The sequence below is a fragment of the Colossoma macropomum genome, unplaced genomic scaffold, assembly GCF_904425465.1.
Source record: "Colossoma macropomum unplaced genomic scaffold, Colossoma_macropomum, whole genome shotgun sequence".
Taxonomy (NCBI): Eukaryota; Metazoa; Chordata; class Actinopteri; order Characiformes; family Serrasalmidae; genus Colossoma; species Colossoma macropomum.
This window is the reverse complement of record NW_023494784.1, coordinates 31257407-31273558: the sequence shown is the minus strand read 5'-3', so window position 1 is coordinate 31273558 and position 16152 is coordinate 31257407. Positions and strand designations below refer to the sequence as shown.

The window sequence follows — 16152 nt, the reverse complement described above, 5'->3', positions numbered from 1 at the left end:
AAAAATGTTTCATCAAAATGCTCATGCGTATGCATGTAAGCAGGTGTGTGTGTGTGTGTGTGTGTGTGTGTGTATGTGCGTGTGTGCATATACCCATGTCTGAAAGAGGCCTGCACAAACACACACATGTACATTGCCATATGAAACAGATGTATGGCGTGGTGGAGGTGCAACAGGGAGGAAGGAGACAGGGAAGAGTGAGCGCAGAGTGTAACATTAACCCAGGCCAGCTGCTTCACCACAGCTTCTCTATCTCTCAATCAGCTGCCACACTCAACTACACTGCGTCTGAGGTGTCAGCTAGGGAGAGGGCTCAGGAGAGTATGTGAGCGTGTGCGTCTGTGTGTGTTCTACCCCAGAGTCTCTGTGGCAGGCCCAGGCTCGCCCCTGTAGGGGAACTGACCTCTCATTAAGTCCTCAGACAGTGGGTCATGCTGTCTCCAACTGTAATGCCTTATTATAGAGCTCTATTAATCTCTCTAGAGTGCTAGGACCCCTTTAAGAGTTGGTCGCTTGTATCTCTGAAGTGGCATACTGTCAAGAGAAGGATAGAACTTCTTAACAAGAAAGTAGTGAGATTTCAAGTAATTATGGACCATCTCTGTTTGTCCATTCATCATGAAATGTTCACACTATGTAAAGGACAGCTGGTATTTTTAAATAGTATGTGAAAAAAGAAAGTATAAGTATCTGTGTGAGTGTGTAGCCATATATTCAATTTGTTCATGGGGATCAAATGGAAAGCAAGAAAAATTTGACACTATGAAACACTGGAAACATTTGGCTGGTCTGCATGAGGAAAAATGATTATATAATGAGCGTATATACAGTACTGTACAAAAGTTGAGCAGACCTCCGCATCATTGGATATTGGATTGTGAGAATCTGAAAATGTGTCCAACTTCTAGGATTGTGGAAAAATATTCCTGTAAATTTCTTCAAAAAACTGAAAGTGTCCCAGAAAAGACTGGAAGTTGTGATAAAGGCAAAGGGTGGGCACACTAAATGCTGAAAAATGTGATATTGTATTTAACAGTTGAGGCCTCTGTATTTGTTTGTGTAAGATATATTCTTCTGTTTTTTTTCCTGATTCTGAGATTGAACAACTTGTGCTTAAAGGCTGTTTTAACTGGAAATTAAATAAAATAAGGATGGGTTTCATGCAAAAATATTTATTCTTAATAAGGTTGGGGTTGTTGTATTTAGCTACAGTAATACAGACGTCATTGGAAGTGACCACAATGATAGAAATACAAGTGTGTGTGTGTGTGTGTAACAGTTGTTGCTCCGTCTCTGGCTGGTCATTGTGAGTGACGGTGTGGTGCTGTCAGACTTGCAGCTGGTCAGCAGAATATAAATAGTTAAAGTATTACAGTTATTTAAGAGTTAAGAGCCACAGATTACTGACTGTTTGTTCTTTCATCCTCTGATATTTTACCCCCTGCCTGAGCCCACACAACCTATTCCAAGCCCCTGTCAACAGATCTCACACACACACACACACACACACACACACGCACACACACAGTCGGTCTCTGTGCCACATATGTGCCCCTTAGCTGACTCCAAAGAGATATGAAGTCAGTGTTTTAATACTAATGCACAAAGATACACAAACACACACATCAGGCATAGAGTCACTCTTTTAATACTAATGTGTACCGTGACTTTGTATGTGATGAGAGAGCGAGAAAGAGAGAGAGGTTTGTGTTTATGTGACAGATGCGTAGAGTATTGATGAGAGGAGATACTGAAAGGCAGCCCCATGGGATAGCATATTGTGCGTGGGTCTATCACTGTGCGCATTAGTATTAACACAGTGACTTTGGATCTTTTTAGAGTCAGCGGAGGGGCACAGCGCCTGATGGTGCGTTTGGGAGGCAGATGAGAGTTGGCATGTAGAACACGTATGATGCTTCTGAAGGTGAACCATGACTGGGCATACGTTTGCATACCCAAGATGCTGTGGGAGAACAGACTGACCCACAGTGTGGCTCCTCTGGGGCTCCTGCTCGTTTTCCCCGCTCTACTTTTTCCATCTCCTTGTAATTAAGACACAGTTCTGCTTTAACGTAGCAAGCACCAGAGAGAGAGAGAGAAGGAGAAGAGAGTTGAAAAGAAAAAGAACTAGGAGACAAAGAGAGAATATGAAGAGACACAAACAACACGAGTATGAAATATGAATCAGAGCAGGGCTGAGTACTGAGTGTGAGCTGAAGTCAGTCTCAGACTGAGGCCTCCTGAAGTGTGTTCAGTGCAGGTTCCCTACACAGCTGTGCTTCTGCTGGGCCTGGAGCTTAAGCACACGCAACTCAGCGTACTGTCTGCCTTTAACTTTATAGCTAAACCATGGTGGTGGTGAAAGAGAAGAGTGTTCAGATCGATGGCATGTGCGTGTGTCTGAGAATGGCTGTTTTTTTTGTATGCCAGTCTCAGACATACTGCCTATTAAAAGTTTGGGGGCACCTAGCTTTTCAAAATGTGTTGATTAAATGTATGCTGTCTTTGTTGGTTTGCAATATGTTAACCTTTTTGAAGCCTGTGTTTATTTGGTGATTTTTGTTTTATTTTTATTTTTAGCCACAAGACTTACACCTGCATAAGTTATTCATGACAGCTGACATAAACCTACATAAACATCTAGAAAGGCTTATTTCAACAAGCAGCTGTCGTCATAAAGGCTGCCTTTGGCAATTTAGATGTGATTTCACCACAGAAAGTGACACTTTATAACTTTATAAACATCTGTGTACAGTTGTATGCAAAAGACTGAGCACCCCTGGTCAAATTGCATATTTAGTTGATTTTCTAAGTGAAAATATGCACTTATCCTGTACAGTTAACACACTTCTGTACAATTTAATGCACACTAACTGTTTATTTGCTGAATTTAACATATTAGGAAAAAAATAAAACACAAAATGTGGCCTGTGCAAAAGTTAAGGCGTGTTATTTATTGGTTCCTTTTTCTCAATAAGTTAAACTTCGCAAATAATAGGAATTGTGCATTAAAATGTACAGAAATGTGTTTTCTGTAGAGGATTTGTAGGAAAAAAATACTCTTCATACTAAGGAAGACACCTGGAGGAACATGAAGCTGCTAAATATACCCAAATGCACAGAGGACTATGGGCTTTTTCTTGCTTTCCTGTAATAAGATTCAGTAGTACATGCGAATGAGAGGAAGCATTTTTTCTGCTCAGGCAGTGAGTGAGTATTGACAAAAGCTCCAAGGCCAGGATATCACTCTCATTCACTCTCATTTTGCAGATGGAGGGCTTTTTGTGTGTAGATTGAATGCTTTGCTGTGATGAAGGATCTAATATTCACACGCTTCAGTGTGTTCCTTCAGTGAGTTAACTCGCTACTCACTGTCAGTCTATGCATATATGTCTGTGTGATGGGAACAGTTGGCAAATTATAATGCTATATGATTAGCAGCGGGCGAAGAGATTGTGTCTGTCAATGATTAGTGTGCCTTCTGCACTCAGACAGACAGACAGATAGATTGGAGAAATGCTGTATTTGCAGGCTACTATTAACTGCAAGTCTTCTTCCTTTTGTCTCTTCATTGTTCAGGTTCAGACTGTTCCCGAAACTTCACCAGCCCATCAGGTGTGATCGAGTCACCAGGCTTCCCTGATAAGTACCCTCACAACCTGGAGTGCACCTTCATCATCATCGTCCCTCCCCACATGGAAGTCACCCTCACCTTCCTCACCTTCGACCTGGAGAACGACCCTCTGCAGGGCTCTGAGGGAGAATGCAAGTATGACTGGCTGGAGGTGTGGGACGGCCTGCCACAGGGTAAGTCTAGACACTCGTAATCCCACAGAATACCATGGCCATGTACGATTTTTTGCCACTGTTGGGATTAGAACCCCTGGTATTCCAGAGTCTGGAGCAGCCAGTGGCAAACAGCAGTGTGCACTTAAGAGGATTGCAGCTCCTCTATCCATTTGACCTCATTGTCTGGTTCCACGCCAATCTGCCTCTTATTCCACATAAAACCATAATTCACTCATCATGGTGATATTATGGACACATACAGCACTGTGCAACTCTTGCTAACCATCTGGCCAGTCTGCACAAGCGAATCCAAAACTGGATGTCCAGTCGCAACCGGGTGTGTTGTGGCCCCCAGACTGACACCAGTTATGCCAGTACGGAGCTGCGGCGCATCACTTGGGCTGCCACAGCGCTTGGGCTGCTAGTCTAACTGCTATTTTGGAGCAGTGCGTTGGAAGATGAAAGCACCGCCCAAGGCCTCACTGCCTTATCTGCACCAGTCGGGCCAAAAAGCCGCTGCACCCATATTATTCTGTAAGGAGGGGTGCGAAAGAGGGAGGGAGAGAGAGAGGGGAAAAACGAGACACAGGCTGAGAGGAAGAGCACTTGCGTTAACCCTTATCAGTAGAGTAAAAATAGGGCGTGAATAATACTGCAATAGGATTTAATCCTTGTCTGGAAAAGAGTGTGGTGGAATACTCTCTCTTTTTCCCCCATCTGTCTTAATAATGTGGCATCCCTGAACAGCCCAAAGCCACCAACCCACCCCCCAACACTCCCTTTAACCACCCCGTGCACACCCCCCCTTTAGCTTCTCAGGGATTTCACTCCTATAGCAGGGCTGTATTTCACCACAGCATATGTGCCCTCTTGCGTATGAGTACCACTTTCTAGATAGGGTACCACACTCATACATAAAGGCTCATTTGAAGGTTTTCCTGCGGTTAGAGCCTTTGAGGTCTAACGTGACTGTCGTTGCCGCTTCATTACGAGCATTTATCCTTTAGCCCTGCTCAAGTGCTATAGCTGTACTCCTCCCCAGCACACTGCAATGGATCAATGAGCTGTCCACACATATTATATGAGTGGAACACATGCTCAGATATATTCAGGGATCTGAAAACTGGGAATCCTTTGAGAACAGAGCTCAATGCTTAGAGCTGAAATGGCTGTCTTGCATTTATTTCGCACTACATCTTGATATGCTGACTGTCCAAGTCGTCATTGGAGAGAGAAAGAGAGTTATTTCCACCATTTGTTCAGGAGACTTTTCTGTTTTAGATCTCCTCTGTGTCATAAAGAGGAGGAAATCAATGGGTGTGATCAATACAGGACTACTACCCCCATGTGTGTTTGTGTATGTGTGTGCGTGTAAGTAGGAATATATTGTATACTGTGGGGTACTCCCCCCTTATAGAATTCCTAAATCACATCTGTTGGGATGCAGATGTCCAGGAATTAAGGATACAGTGAGAGAGAGGAAGAGAGGGAGAGAGAGAGAGAGACCCAGAAGGGTGACAGGGGGTAGGGCGCATAGCAAAGCAGAGTGAGAGAGAGATGGATGGATGGATAACTTAAGTCTGAAGATGAAGGCACACACTAGGAGAAGAGTAGGTCTGATCATGTGGCCGGACAGCCAGGAAAGAGTGAAACACCTCATTAGAGCTAAATCCCTCTCCATCTCAACGTGACTACAGTAGAAACACATACAGCGCCTGATCCATGCTGTTCTTCACAGGGCTCTGCTTCCCCCCAGGGCCCTCTCAGTCTGAGTTCTCATCTGTCTGTCTGTAAAATGAGGATTTAACGTATTAAAAGCCAGACTGGATTGTCTGAGAATTCATTACTGGGGTGGGGGTTAAGGGAGAGATGGGGGGCTTGTTGTTGATTAAACGTTTGAACAATACAGCTATGGATGAAGAATATTGGCATAATAGCTGTGTGGGCCTATATGAGTATTTTGGCTAAGTTTATGTTGCAGGGTGGAAGTACTGTAAGTCTGATTTTGACATCTGATCTTATCAGACCTGTGTAAACACAAAAATTGGCACTGGAGAATTGGAATTCAGATTTGAACCACTTTCATATGTGCTTTGAGATACATATCTTATATGTGACCATAATGATGGTAATTCTATATTGGGAATGATTCTGTTACAATTCTGTTATGAGAGTGGTTAGAATTTGTTTTTTTTAAACAACATATCACACCTTGTTATGCATATCACTGTGTGCGCTGTACACATCTCTAAGCATAGAAGTGCCAGTAATGTCTGCGGGACCAAAACCTTTGTGTCTTTTTTCACCTTCTTGTCCTAATCATGAACAACTGACAAGCTTTCATCCAAACTCAACAAAGGACGAATACTCTTGTGATGCTGGTGGTTTGTTCATTTTAAGTCTGCTACAATAATTTTACAGCAAATGTTTTTTTTTTTTTCTAGCAAAAATGTTTTGTTATTGTTTATGATGCATGTGTTGTTTTGCAAACTGTAAGTTTGGTAAGGGTCCTTTTAGGGCAGAAGTGTGGTCCCACTAATGACATACAGGCCTATTGGTCACTCACACATTTGAGTACGAATCATGTCAAGGCAAAAAGAATCTGAACAAAATCTGAGCCAAAAGGCTGGAATTATGCAACAAGGTTTGTTATGTAAATGTACCTTTTGTGTAATTCTGCAGTTGGGCCCCTCATCGGCCGTCACTGTGGCACCAAGATCCCTCCTGAGCTCAAGTCATCCACTGGCATCCTCTCGCTTACCTTCCACACAGACATGGCGGTGGCTAAAGACGGCTTCTCCGCCCGCTACAACATGACGTTAAAGGAAGTTAGTGAAAGTAAGTATCTCCTGTTCTTTGCTCGTGCATCTCAGCCTCCCCCTTTTTATAGTAGCTTATATATTGTTTGCATGCTCTCAGATTTCCACTGCAGCAATGCTTTTGGGATGGAGTCGGGCCACATCACGGATGACCAGATCACGGCCTCTTCCTCGTTCAGTGATGGTCACTGGGCTCCACGACAGGCTCGACTCAACTACAATGAAAATGCCTGGACGCCAGCTGAGGACAGCAGCAAAGAATACATACAGGTGAGCACACACAGGTCTGGTCTTGGAAAGCCGGTGTTGCTGTTCTCTCTGCTCTAACACACCTAGATGAACAGGTCATAAATTGTTGCATCCAGTATGTTTGAGCAAGATGATCAACAAGCTGGGCTGAAATGAAGACCTCCAAAAATTCACTCTGTCTTTGTCTTTTCTCTCCAGCTCACTTATTGTGTCTTTTCCTCCATACATCTAAATGTTCATGCTTCAACATTTATTCTGAAATCAAGGGTATTAATAGGGAACTTCTCCCCCCTTTACTGCTATAACAGCCTCTACACTTGCGGAAAGGCTTTACACTACAATGTTGGAACATTGCTCTGAGAATTTAATTGCATTGAGCTACAAGAGCATTATTGAGGTCAGATACTGATATACGTGGATCACAAATGCTACTCCAACTCATTCCATGGTTTTTTGAAGATGCTCCATCACTGCAGAAGGCACAATTTCACTGCTGGAGGCCTTCAAACCCTTCTAGCTGATTCTTGGCATTGGGCATGGTAAATTTAGGCTCATATGTTATTGCTCCACAGCATCCCATTCTGTGGAGATTATGCAAGCTGTCTGTGTGTGCTAGCCTACACTATGTTTTTAACCTGGATTTAGAAACGCTTGACAAGCTTGTGTTCCTAATATTCTCTGGAATGCTGTTCCAGAGTTTAGGAGCTATATAGATCTTTTACCAACTGAGCTGTAAGTGATCCTGGGACTTGCAGTGATTCTGCGTCAGCTGAGCGAAGTGGTCTGGAAGGGCTAAAACACTCTAATAGATGAGAAAGGTATGCTGGAGCTAGACCATTAAGAACTTTAAATGTCATAAGCATGAAAAAGTTTAAAAATAACTTTGTCATCTAAACTGTACATTAGTATACAGTGGAGTGAAGTAATTCTCCTCCAGGATATTGGTGCAACATATACACAGACCTTGTTATGGTTTACTGGATTATACAGTATAAGTGATCCAAGATAGTAAGATTGCATTCTGTATGTGGGGCAGTGGTTTTATCCACCATGCTATTAAGCCAATACCTCACACACACATATGCCTAATAAAGTGAAATGGCATCCTTTCCACAGCTCGTTAACAGGCCACATAATCATTATCAGGAGAGGCTAGACTAATGTTAGCCTGCAAAGCTGGAGACGTTTAAACAGAACTTCGTGATCCACCCAGTCACCCCCACCCCCCACACACACATAATCCTGAGAGATTGAAAATGTTCTAAGTTCCATTTAAGATGGACTGAGGCTCCAGTAAGGTGCTGTACCAGTGCCTTGAAAGTGGAGAGAAAGGTGAAGTTCTTGTCTGGCACTGCTTGAACCCCAGTACTGTGTGGGCCAGCATGTCTGGATACTGGTCAGTGGTGGAGTTCTTACTGAACACCCAGCTGCTGTGCTGTGTTCACACCTAGCAGTCCTCAGCCAGACAGCCATCCTGGCGCACAGCTGTCATCAATGACTGCATGCCTCAGAGCCATATGTCTTACAGCAGCGTCCACAATAGCCTGATGCAGATTACTCTGAAAATGTAGTGCACTGAATATACTTGATTCTTACACTCAAACTATGTAATTGAACTACTTATTTCAATTTCAGACAGTGGTTCCACACAACTGTTTTTTTTTTTTACTTTAAAATGTCTTTTTAGAACTACACAGACACCTTGTGTTGTGAAAACCCAAATAAGCCTTTTTAAAGTGTGTACTGTGTATTTATATCTTATGTTGTATTCAAATAAAGGAAATAAAAGCAATACAACTTAATAGATCTAAGTTAGATCTATGTAATGTCCAGGCACATAGTAACTTGCTTTTATAGCCAGTTACATGCGTTTGTTAAGTAACATCAACAACAGATACATGCTTAAAATCAGCAATAGTGTAATTTCATTTCTTTTGAGCGTTGGTGTACATCATTTTAACTTGAATACAGTACATCATAATTATTAATAAAAGTAAATAAACTGAAAGGCAAAATTGTGTTGAAATGTACACATTCTAAGCAAGTAAATTCAGGGCACCAGTGGAAGTGATTTTTTAGGTGTTAAAGTGTGGCAGTTGTATATACACTGCGTCCTGTGGTGGTGTGTAGTAGGAGTGAGCTGTTTGTGCGAGTGAGTGTGTGTGTGAGTGTGCAACTGAACTGTCTGCAAAAGACATTAAGATCTCATCACACTCTCTTCTCCTCCTGGCTGCTTCAGCGATGACACAGAGAAGGCACAATCTCACCCCATCGACACCCCCACCCCTTGGCTCTTTCTCTCTCTCTTCTCTCCCTTTCTCTTTTTCTTCTCTCTCTCTTTCTCTCCTCCCTCTCTCCCTTTCTTGCTTTTTCCTCTCTCCCTCTTCCCTCTCTCTCTTTCTCTTTCCTCTCTTGCTCTTTCCTCTCTCTCTCTCTCTCTGTCTGGGTGTGGGTTGATGATGCGCGGCTGGCTCTGATGGTAACAGCCACTTGATTGATGAGGGTCCTTTGCTGAGAATAAATAGTTAGCAGCAGTCCTCTGCGCTATTGATTTTTTGTCTAGGTGCGTTTCGCTGTGGCCTTAAGCAGCCACACACAAGGAAGTGTGTGTGTGTGTGTGTGTACATGCACATGTGTGTGTATGTGTGTAAGTGAAAGCCACACCTGCTTTCCTGACAGATAACAAACGCTGCAGTTTTCCTGCTCATGTTCGGATGACACCCTACTCAGATGGGCGTCATGGTTTGGAGCTCGTGGCTACTGCTGCTGAATCTCTGATGGAAAGCCCACACCACAGCGATCAAGAGACAGCACATGAATCACCTTTCTCATCCTCAGTGGGGCAGGGATAGAGATGGGCTAAGGCTGCCTTCATGTGCACATTGAAGTGTCCTTTTCCATCGTTTCGAAGGCTTTTGTGATGAAGCAAACAACTAATTTTAGCTGTTTTGGTATCATCCTTGTTTTTCTTCAAATGCCAAAATGTAAGGCAGCTAATAGTTACACATGTAAGCAAATGTCTGCGGCCTAATGAGCGACTATAAAAGAAGGTTGCAGTTAAAAACTAAAAAAAGTGTAATAATTAAGGGAGAAAGGTCAGTAACTCAAAAATGGAAATTGTTTCCATTAATTACTTCACAATTATGACATGAAAGGAGTTTAATGTGCAACTTTCAGGTCAGAAACTCATATTTATAATAATTCCCTTGGCTCATGAAAGCAGCACAGAAAGTGAAGGAGGTGTGGTCGGGCACAGATTGATCTGAGCAGAAGTGATTAATGTCAGGCCTAAGACTGATAACAGCATCTGCTGGGAGAACCCTGATATTCTCCCAACTCACGTATCTCTCTCATCTTTCTTCCTTTCTCTTCTTGCCTATCACTCTCTCTCCTCACTCCTTCCTCTCACTTCCCTCATTTTCTCCCCTTTCCTTCTCATCATTCCTCACACCCATTGCATATATTACTACCTCGCCATCTGTCATGCTTCTATCTCCCATCACTTTTGTCAACCTTTTTTTTCCTTCTTCTCCTTTTCTAGGTGGACCTTCACTTCCTGAAGGTTCTGACAGGCATTGCCACCCAGGGTGCCATCTCCAAGGAGACGCACAAGTCATACTTCGTCACTACATTCAAGCTGGAGGTCAGTACCAACGGAGAGGACTGGATGGTCTACCGTCACATCAAGAACCACAAGGTAAGGAAAGCTGATGACTTTGTGAGAGAGTGAGTGTGTTTGATAATATTCAGAATAAAAATGTGTGAAAAAATAAATATCAGAGACAAACAGAGCTTGTCAGGAGCAGAGACATGGCCCTGCATTTGTAAAGTGTGTTTTACAAAAGCTACATGTTTCATTTATTTAAAACTGACAGGTTAAAAACTGGCAACTGAGGTGAAGTTTGGTTAGGTTCCCAAAATTATTATTACATGTAAGTACTTATAGCATATTATACATATATGGCTTATTATTATATATAGGTACTTAAATACATATATTAATGCATGTAGGTACTATTACATATAGGTTATACATGAGATGCATATGAGACACATTTTTATTACAAAGGTGCTTACATATAGATAACACTTATGGGACATATTGTGTCTCACAGGTTTTGCATATGTGTAATACATGAGGAACATATTTAATAGATTGATAGATGCAAAGGTATTGTTGTACGCTATTTACAGATGCATGTAAAGATAAATAATAAAATACACTAAAAGAACAATAAAAATATAATGTGCAATACAAAAATAAGAAGTAAAATCGCATAAATACTATGCAGTTGACAATGCAGTGGTGCATGTCCCCTCCGGTGAATGAACTGAGTGACTATGTATTGTAAACAATGACCTATGTTAACAGTTGTGCAATATGAAATATTTATGGATGTATAAACAAAGTGGCAGTGCAGTATGCAATATGTATAGATATATAAACAAAGTGGCAGTGCATAGTAATATAGAGATAAGATAGAGAGATATAATGTAATGTAATGTCTAGCTGGTGCCCAGTGAGCCTGTCCTGTCAGTGGCTCAGTATACAATAATGTGCCGGCACAGTGATGGTGTCGTACAGTGCAGTCACTGTTGGTACAAACAGTCTCCTGTGGTAATACATATAGATACTTACATAGTATAGATGGGGCATATTACTTATACATGTATACATAATACATATGGTACATATATATATATGGTCTTATATTAGCTTATGTATACGTGTACAAAGAAGGAGAGAGAGAGACACAGAGACACTGTATCATATGTGCGTTGGTTTTTGTCCTGGCTGTGTGTATGATGATGTCACGCCTGTGTACGTGTATTCATGAGACCTGCACTGTAGGGCCCTAATAGAGTTATTAGCCTGCGCAGGGAGGGGAAAAGAAGAAAAAAAGGCTGAGCAGGAGAGGCTGCTAGCTCACTCCTTTCTTGTCTGCGCCCTTTGAGCCAGCAGCCATATGCGTGTGTTCCTTTTGACTGACGCTGTGTCTCCCTCCTACAGAGTAGCTGCTCCAGGTTAGCAGGCTAATAGAGTTCACTCCTGGCCCTCATGGGCTCCCCGTTCTCAGGCTGAGAGCAGAAACTGGAGAAGGGAAAGTAACCACACAGCCTTCCCCAAAGGACTCTGTTTCCCACAAGCCTCCTGCACTCAGCCTGGACTGATGGAGTGAGCAGACAGGCAGATGTGAAGGCATCAGGGAGGGGGAAGGGGTACAGGGAAGAGGGGGTTAAAATGGAAAAGAGAGAAAGAATTAGAGAGTGATAAGAGACAGATAATGGAGGCGGCGAGAGCTTCTGTGGGCTGAGCTAGCATAACTCAGCCTAAGAGCCGTGCACACTAAGTGAAAGGAGCAAGTTGATTGTGTCTGTCAGGTGTCACAGCCCCATGATCTTTTTTATTACTTTAAAACCCCTGAAAATCCTGTTTAGACCAGATTGGTCTGCTGTAGAATTTGTATCTCTTGTTTTGAGGGGGGTGGTGATGACTTGTAGGATGAAATAAACACAGCAGTGGTGACAACCCAGGAAAGCTCTTGTTATGACCCCACCAACTGGCATTAGGGTCTTTAGCCCGAACCCCCTGCTGCTGCAGACCCTACTTTAATCAGCCAGTAAATCTCTGCACTATGTCCCATCACCATGTGCTCTGTGTGTTTACCCAGCTTACGTTTCAGCGTGGTTAAGCTTTATTAAGAAATGGCACTGTGTCTCTATGGCAGACGCTGTATAGCAGGCATGACCAATCAGCCGCTATTTAGGGAGTGATAACCCACTATTTATGCATAAGCCTGGAAGATATGTATATTTATGTTGGCATGCTGTGTAGAGAGACACATGCTGCCACAGCCCCTGCAGATACATTTTCTGTCTGCATGCTTTCAGGAGTTTTTATATTATTATTATTATTCAAAATACTATAATTTGGATTAACATAAAATAATGTGTCTGTCCTGAAAAAGATACAGACTTGCGCTTGATGATAGACATGTTCTCCCACACTAGTGCACACACAAAGAGGCTAGAGATGAATGGAGGGTGTCAGAGGCTGTTAATGTGTTCAGAGGTGTCGGGTGCACTCGGAGGCTGGTTTCGCTTTGCTAGTGTCTTACTGGAGCAGCCTCTTGCTGTGAATGAATCGATCTTTTGAGCTTATTCTTTTCAATAAATCAATCAAAATCAATTCTCAGGAGCTGAATCAAAGTATTGTAGCACCTGTGTGAAGTATGTGTTCATGTAATAGACCTCTAGTACAGTTTGAATCTTTAACTATTTTACGTGAAAGGTCATATTTGTGGGTGGAGCAGGAATAGGTGAGTCGAAGAGATGAGGCTGATGTTGACTTGACATGATTCAGTGAATGAATTGAGTCATGTTCACCAAAACGGACAGTTCGGAAGAATCAGTTTTGCAAAATGAATTGAACTTTCCAGCATTATTTAGCTAGAGAGCTTTAATGGGTGTTCAGACATTGCCTTTTCAGACTGGAAAGTACTTCTCTAATCTGTGCAGCACACTTCGCAGTTTGATTCCACACATTTAAGATGAAAAAGCATCACATTTTTTGCCCAGTGTCATGAAAAAGTGACAGATGCCCAATCAGTATCGAGGATGGCTTCTCTTTAGTCATCAATAGAGGAAAAGCTAGTTTTGGCTGAACACCCAGAGCTGTGCAGTACTCGGCACAAAGATTAACACAAACTGAAAAAAAGTTTTCAATTAATTTTTTTGTAAGTTTCGAAGTGTTTATCACTTATCTCAGTCTTTCAGATTTTTTTCTGGTGTTTATATGCATGCATTAATTCACGCTCTTAAGTAGTGTGTCCTGCTTCTTTTTAAGCACAAGACGTGCTTTGTGTTTAAAAAGGCGTCATCAGAATGCTTCCCCAGACTGCATTGACCAGGGTGATGGACAGATGTCCATCTGGTCCGGTACACAGAGACTCAGAGAGAGAGCCAGAGTGAGTGTTTGTGTGTGCATGTTAGAGTCTGATGTGTACAACAGCTGAAGAGAGGCACTGTGGCATGTCAGCATGCTTGTGGTTGGTCCTCGTGTGTGTATGTGTGTATTACTGAAAGCGGGGTATCAGCATTGTGGTGCTTAATGGCTCCTCTAGCTGTCTCAGTCTCTATGGCAGTTCAGCAGAGATGACCTTACTCTCTCTCTCTGTCCTCCACCAAATTACCTGCACAGCATCATTCAGCCGAACCTAATCAGCTCTGATAAGAACACACACACTCCTCATTCTGCCCCCAATCACAGGTTCACACTGTGTCCCTGAGCAGGATAGGCAGTTTAACATGCTGCAGGGATCTGTACTCTCAGATCAAGACATGGCGCTAACATGCAAAAGTACACAAACACACACACACACACACACACACACACACACACACACACACAGGCTTGCTTTTTATGCAATGTTGTGACATATGTATTGGATCTATTTCATTGCATATACATAATATGTCCTATATGTATCATGTACATGTAGTTATCTATTTGTGATAATACATCCCTTATGTATTACATATATGTAGTATGTCCTGTATGTATTATATATGTAATAACCTATGTATAATTACTTACATATATAATTGCCTGTATGCCATGTGTCCCATATTTATTATATACGTGTAATGATCTCTATGTATTGTGCTACATATATATACATGATAACCTATTTGTAATAATAATGTTCTAAGCTAATTCCTAAATTTAACCCAAATTTTAACCTCAGTAATGAAAAAAATATATCTTAAATTTAAAAAATTACCCAAAATCAGTATCAGTTTGATGGTCCTTACATTGTTAACCCTGCTTTTTCTCTGGTTGTCCTACAAATTTAGACTAAAATTTTTATATTCTGATAATGTACAAAAAAACACATGCGCGTACACACTGACAGCTCAATCTCTCGACCGTGATGTTCCCGTTCTCTGGTGGCCAATCGCTCCTTCTCTCCTGTGAAAAAGAGCCAGTATGTCTGATAAAGCCATCACTGCAGCAACAGGTCGAAATTTATGACATTTCTTCAAATGTTACTTTGTTCCAGATCAATGGGAAGCATGTAGACTCGAGAGGTCTTAATCTCCCTCCACCAAGAAAAAGAAAAACAGAACTAAAGCCAAACATTTGTCTTTCCTCCTTGTTTGATTTACAGTTGAGCTGTGCTTCCTCCTCAAAGCTTCCTAACACCCGTGTGACAGCTCCTTCAGACTCCGCCGCTGTCCCGGATCATTATGTGGGTCTGGTAGATGCGTTATTGGGTTTAATATGCTGTTAAGGCAGAGGGCTATGGGCCGTTAGGAGCATATGCTTTGTGTGTTAATGCGAAAGGTTCCCGAGGCGATTGCGACTTGCACACAGAGCCGTTATAGCAGATTCCATCATGGTTGTGGTGAAGGCTGAAGCCTGACAGCTTTGTCCATCTCCCAGCAATCCCTGACTACCCGGGGAATGCATGGATAATGCAGAAGTGAGGCCGAATCCCAAACGGCATTGTAGTGTGTGATGTCCTGACCTTCATGATCCCACAGCACACTAGACTGAGAGTAGAACTGAGAAAATAATAGAAGTTAAAGCACATTCAATGCATCTAATATGTTCTGTTATCATTATGGGATTTGTTAAAGAACAGTATAATTATTCAGCCTTTTTCTAGACATTTTACTTACAACAAGTGGTTATTTCAGTTATCTCACTGAGCTGGCATTTGAGTTTGTTTGAAGAAATGACACTTTGAGCAAAATTATATACTAGAAGATAATTTCACTTGAATAACCTTCGTACAGCAATCCAATGATGAGAAATATTAAATACATTGCCTACATTTACAATGTTTTCATTTGCCAAAATCATTTATTTGCAGTGCAGGACAAGAACCAGTACGTATTCTATAAGAGAGTGAATGGTTTCCCAGAGCACAGATACATTTTCCCCCATAATTGATATAACTGCAGTGTAAAATACTGACACTGTTTGAGAGAGCATTAACAGGCCATAGTAGGCTACTATTCGGCTTTAGTGAGACAGTGATGTGGTAAAAACAAAGCTACGTCTCCAGTCCCTTCCCCCAACTCTCCCATGAAAACTGGGAATTAAGAGAAAGGCAGAGAATTAAAACTGCATAGACGGTCAGATTTTTTCAGTCTGCAAAGGGATTTAGTTGCTCAGACGACTGTAATCCACAATCAGTGAATATATGGACTAAATAACTGTCTAATGTACATAATAATCCTGGTAAGTGCAATAAGCAGTCACTGAGATGTCAGCACATAGAGTCGA

The 16152-nt window shown here is 42.0% G+C and overlaps 1 protein-coding gene across 4 annotated transcripts in view; it reads left to right on the top strand.

Moving 5' to 3' along the window:
• nrp2b (neuropilin 2b) overlaps positions 1-16152 on the top strand; it is a 99049-nt gene that overhangs the window by 32750 nt on the left and 50147 nt on the right. For 2 of the 4 annotated variants that reach the window (XM_036568549.1, XM_036568558.1), the window contains exons 4-7: positions 3580-3807; positions 6472-6627; positions 6709-6878; positions 10399-10554. In XM_036568549.1, coding sequence (XP_036424442.1) covers positions 3580-3807; positions 6472-6627; positions 6709-6878; positions 10399-10554 — 710 coding nt within the window. Of the gene's footprint in view, positions 1-3579; positions 3808-6471; positions 6879-10398; positions 10555-16152 lie in introns of all 4 variants that reach the window. The other 2 variants (XM_036568533.1, XM_036568541.1) reach the window with 1 other exon arrangement.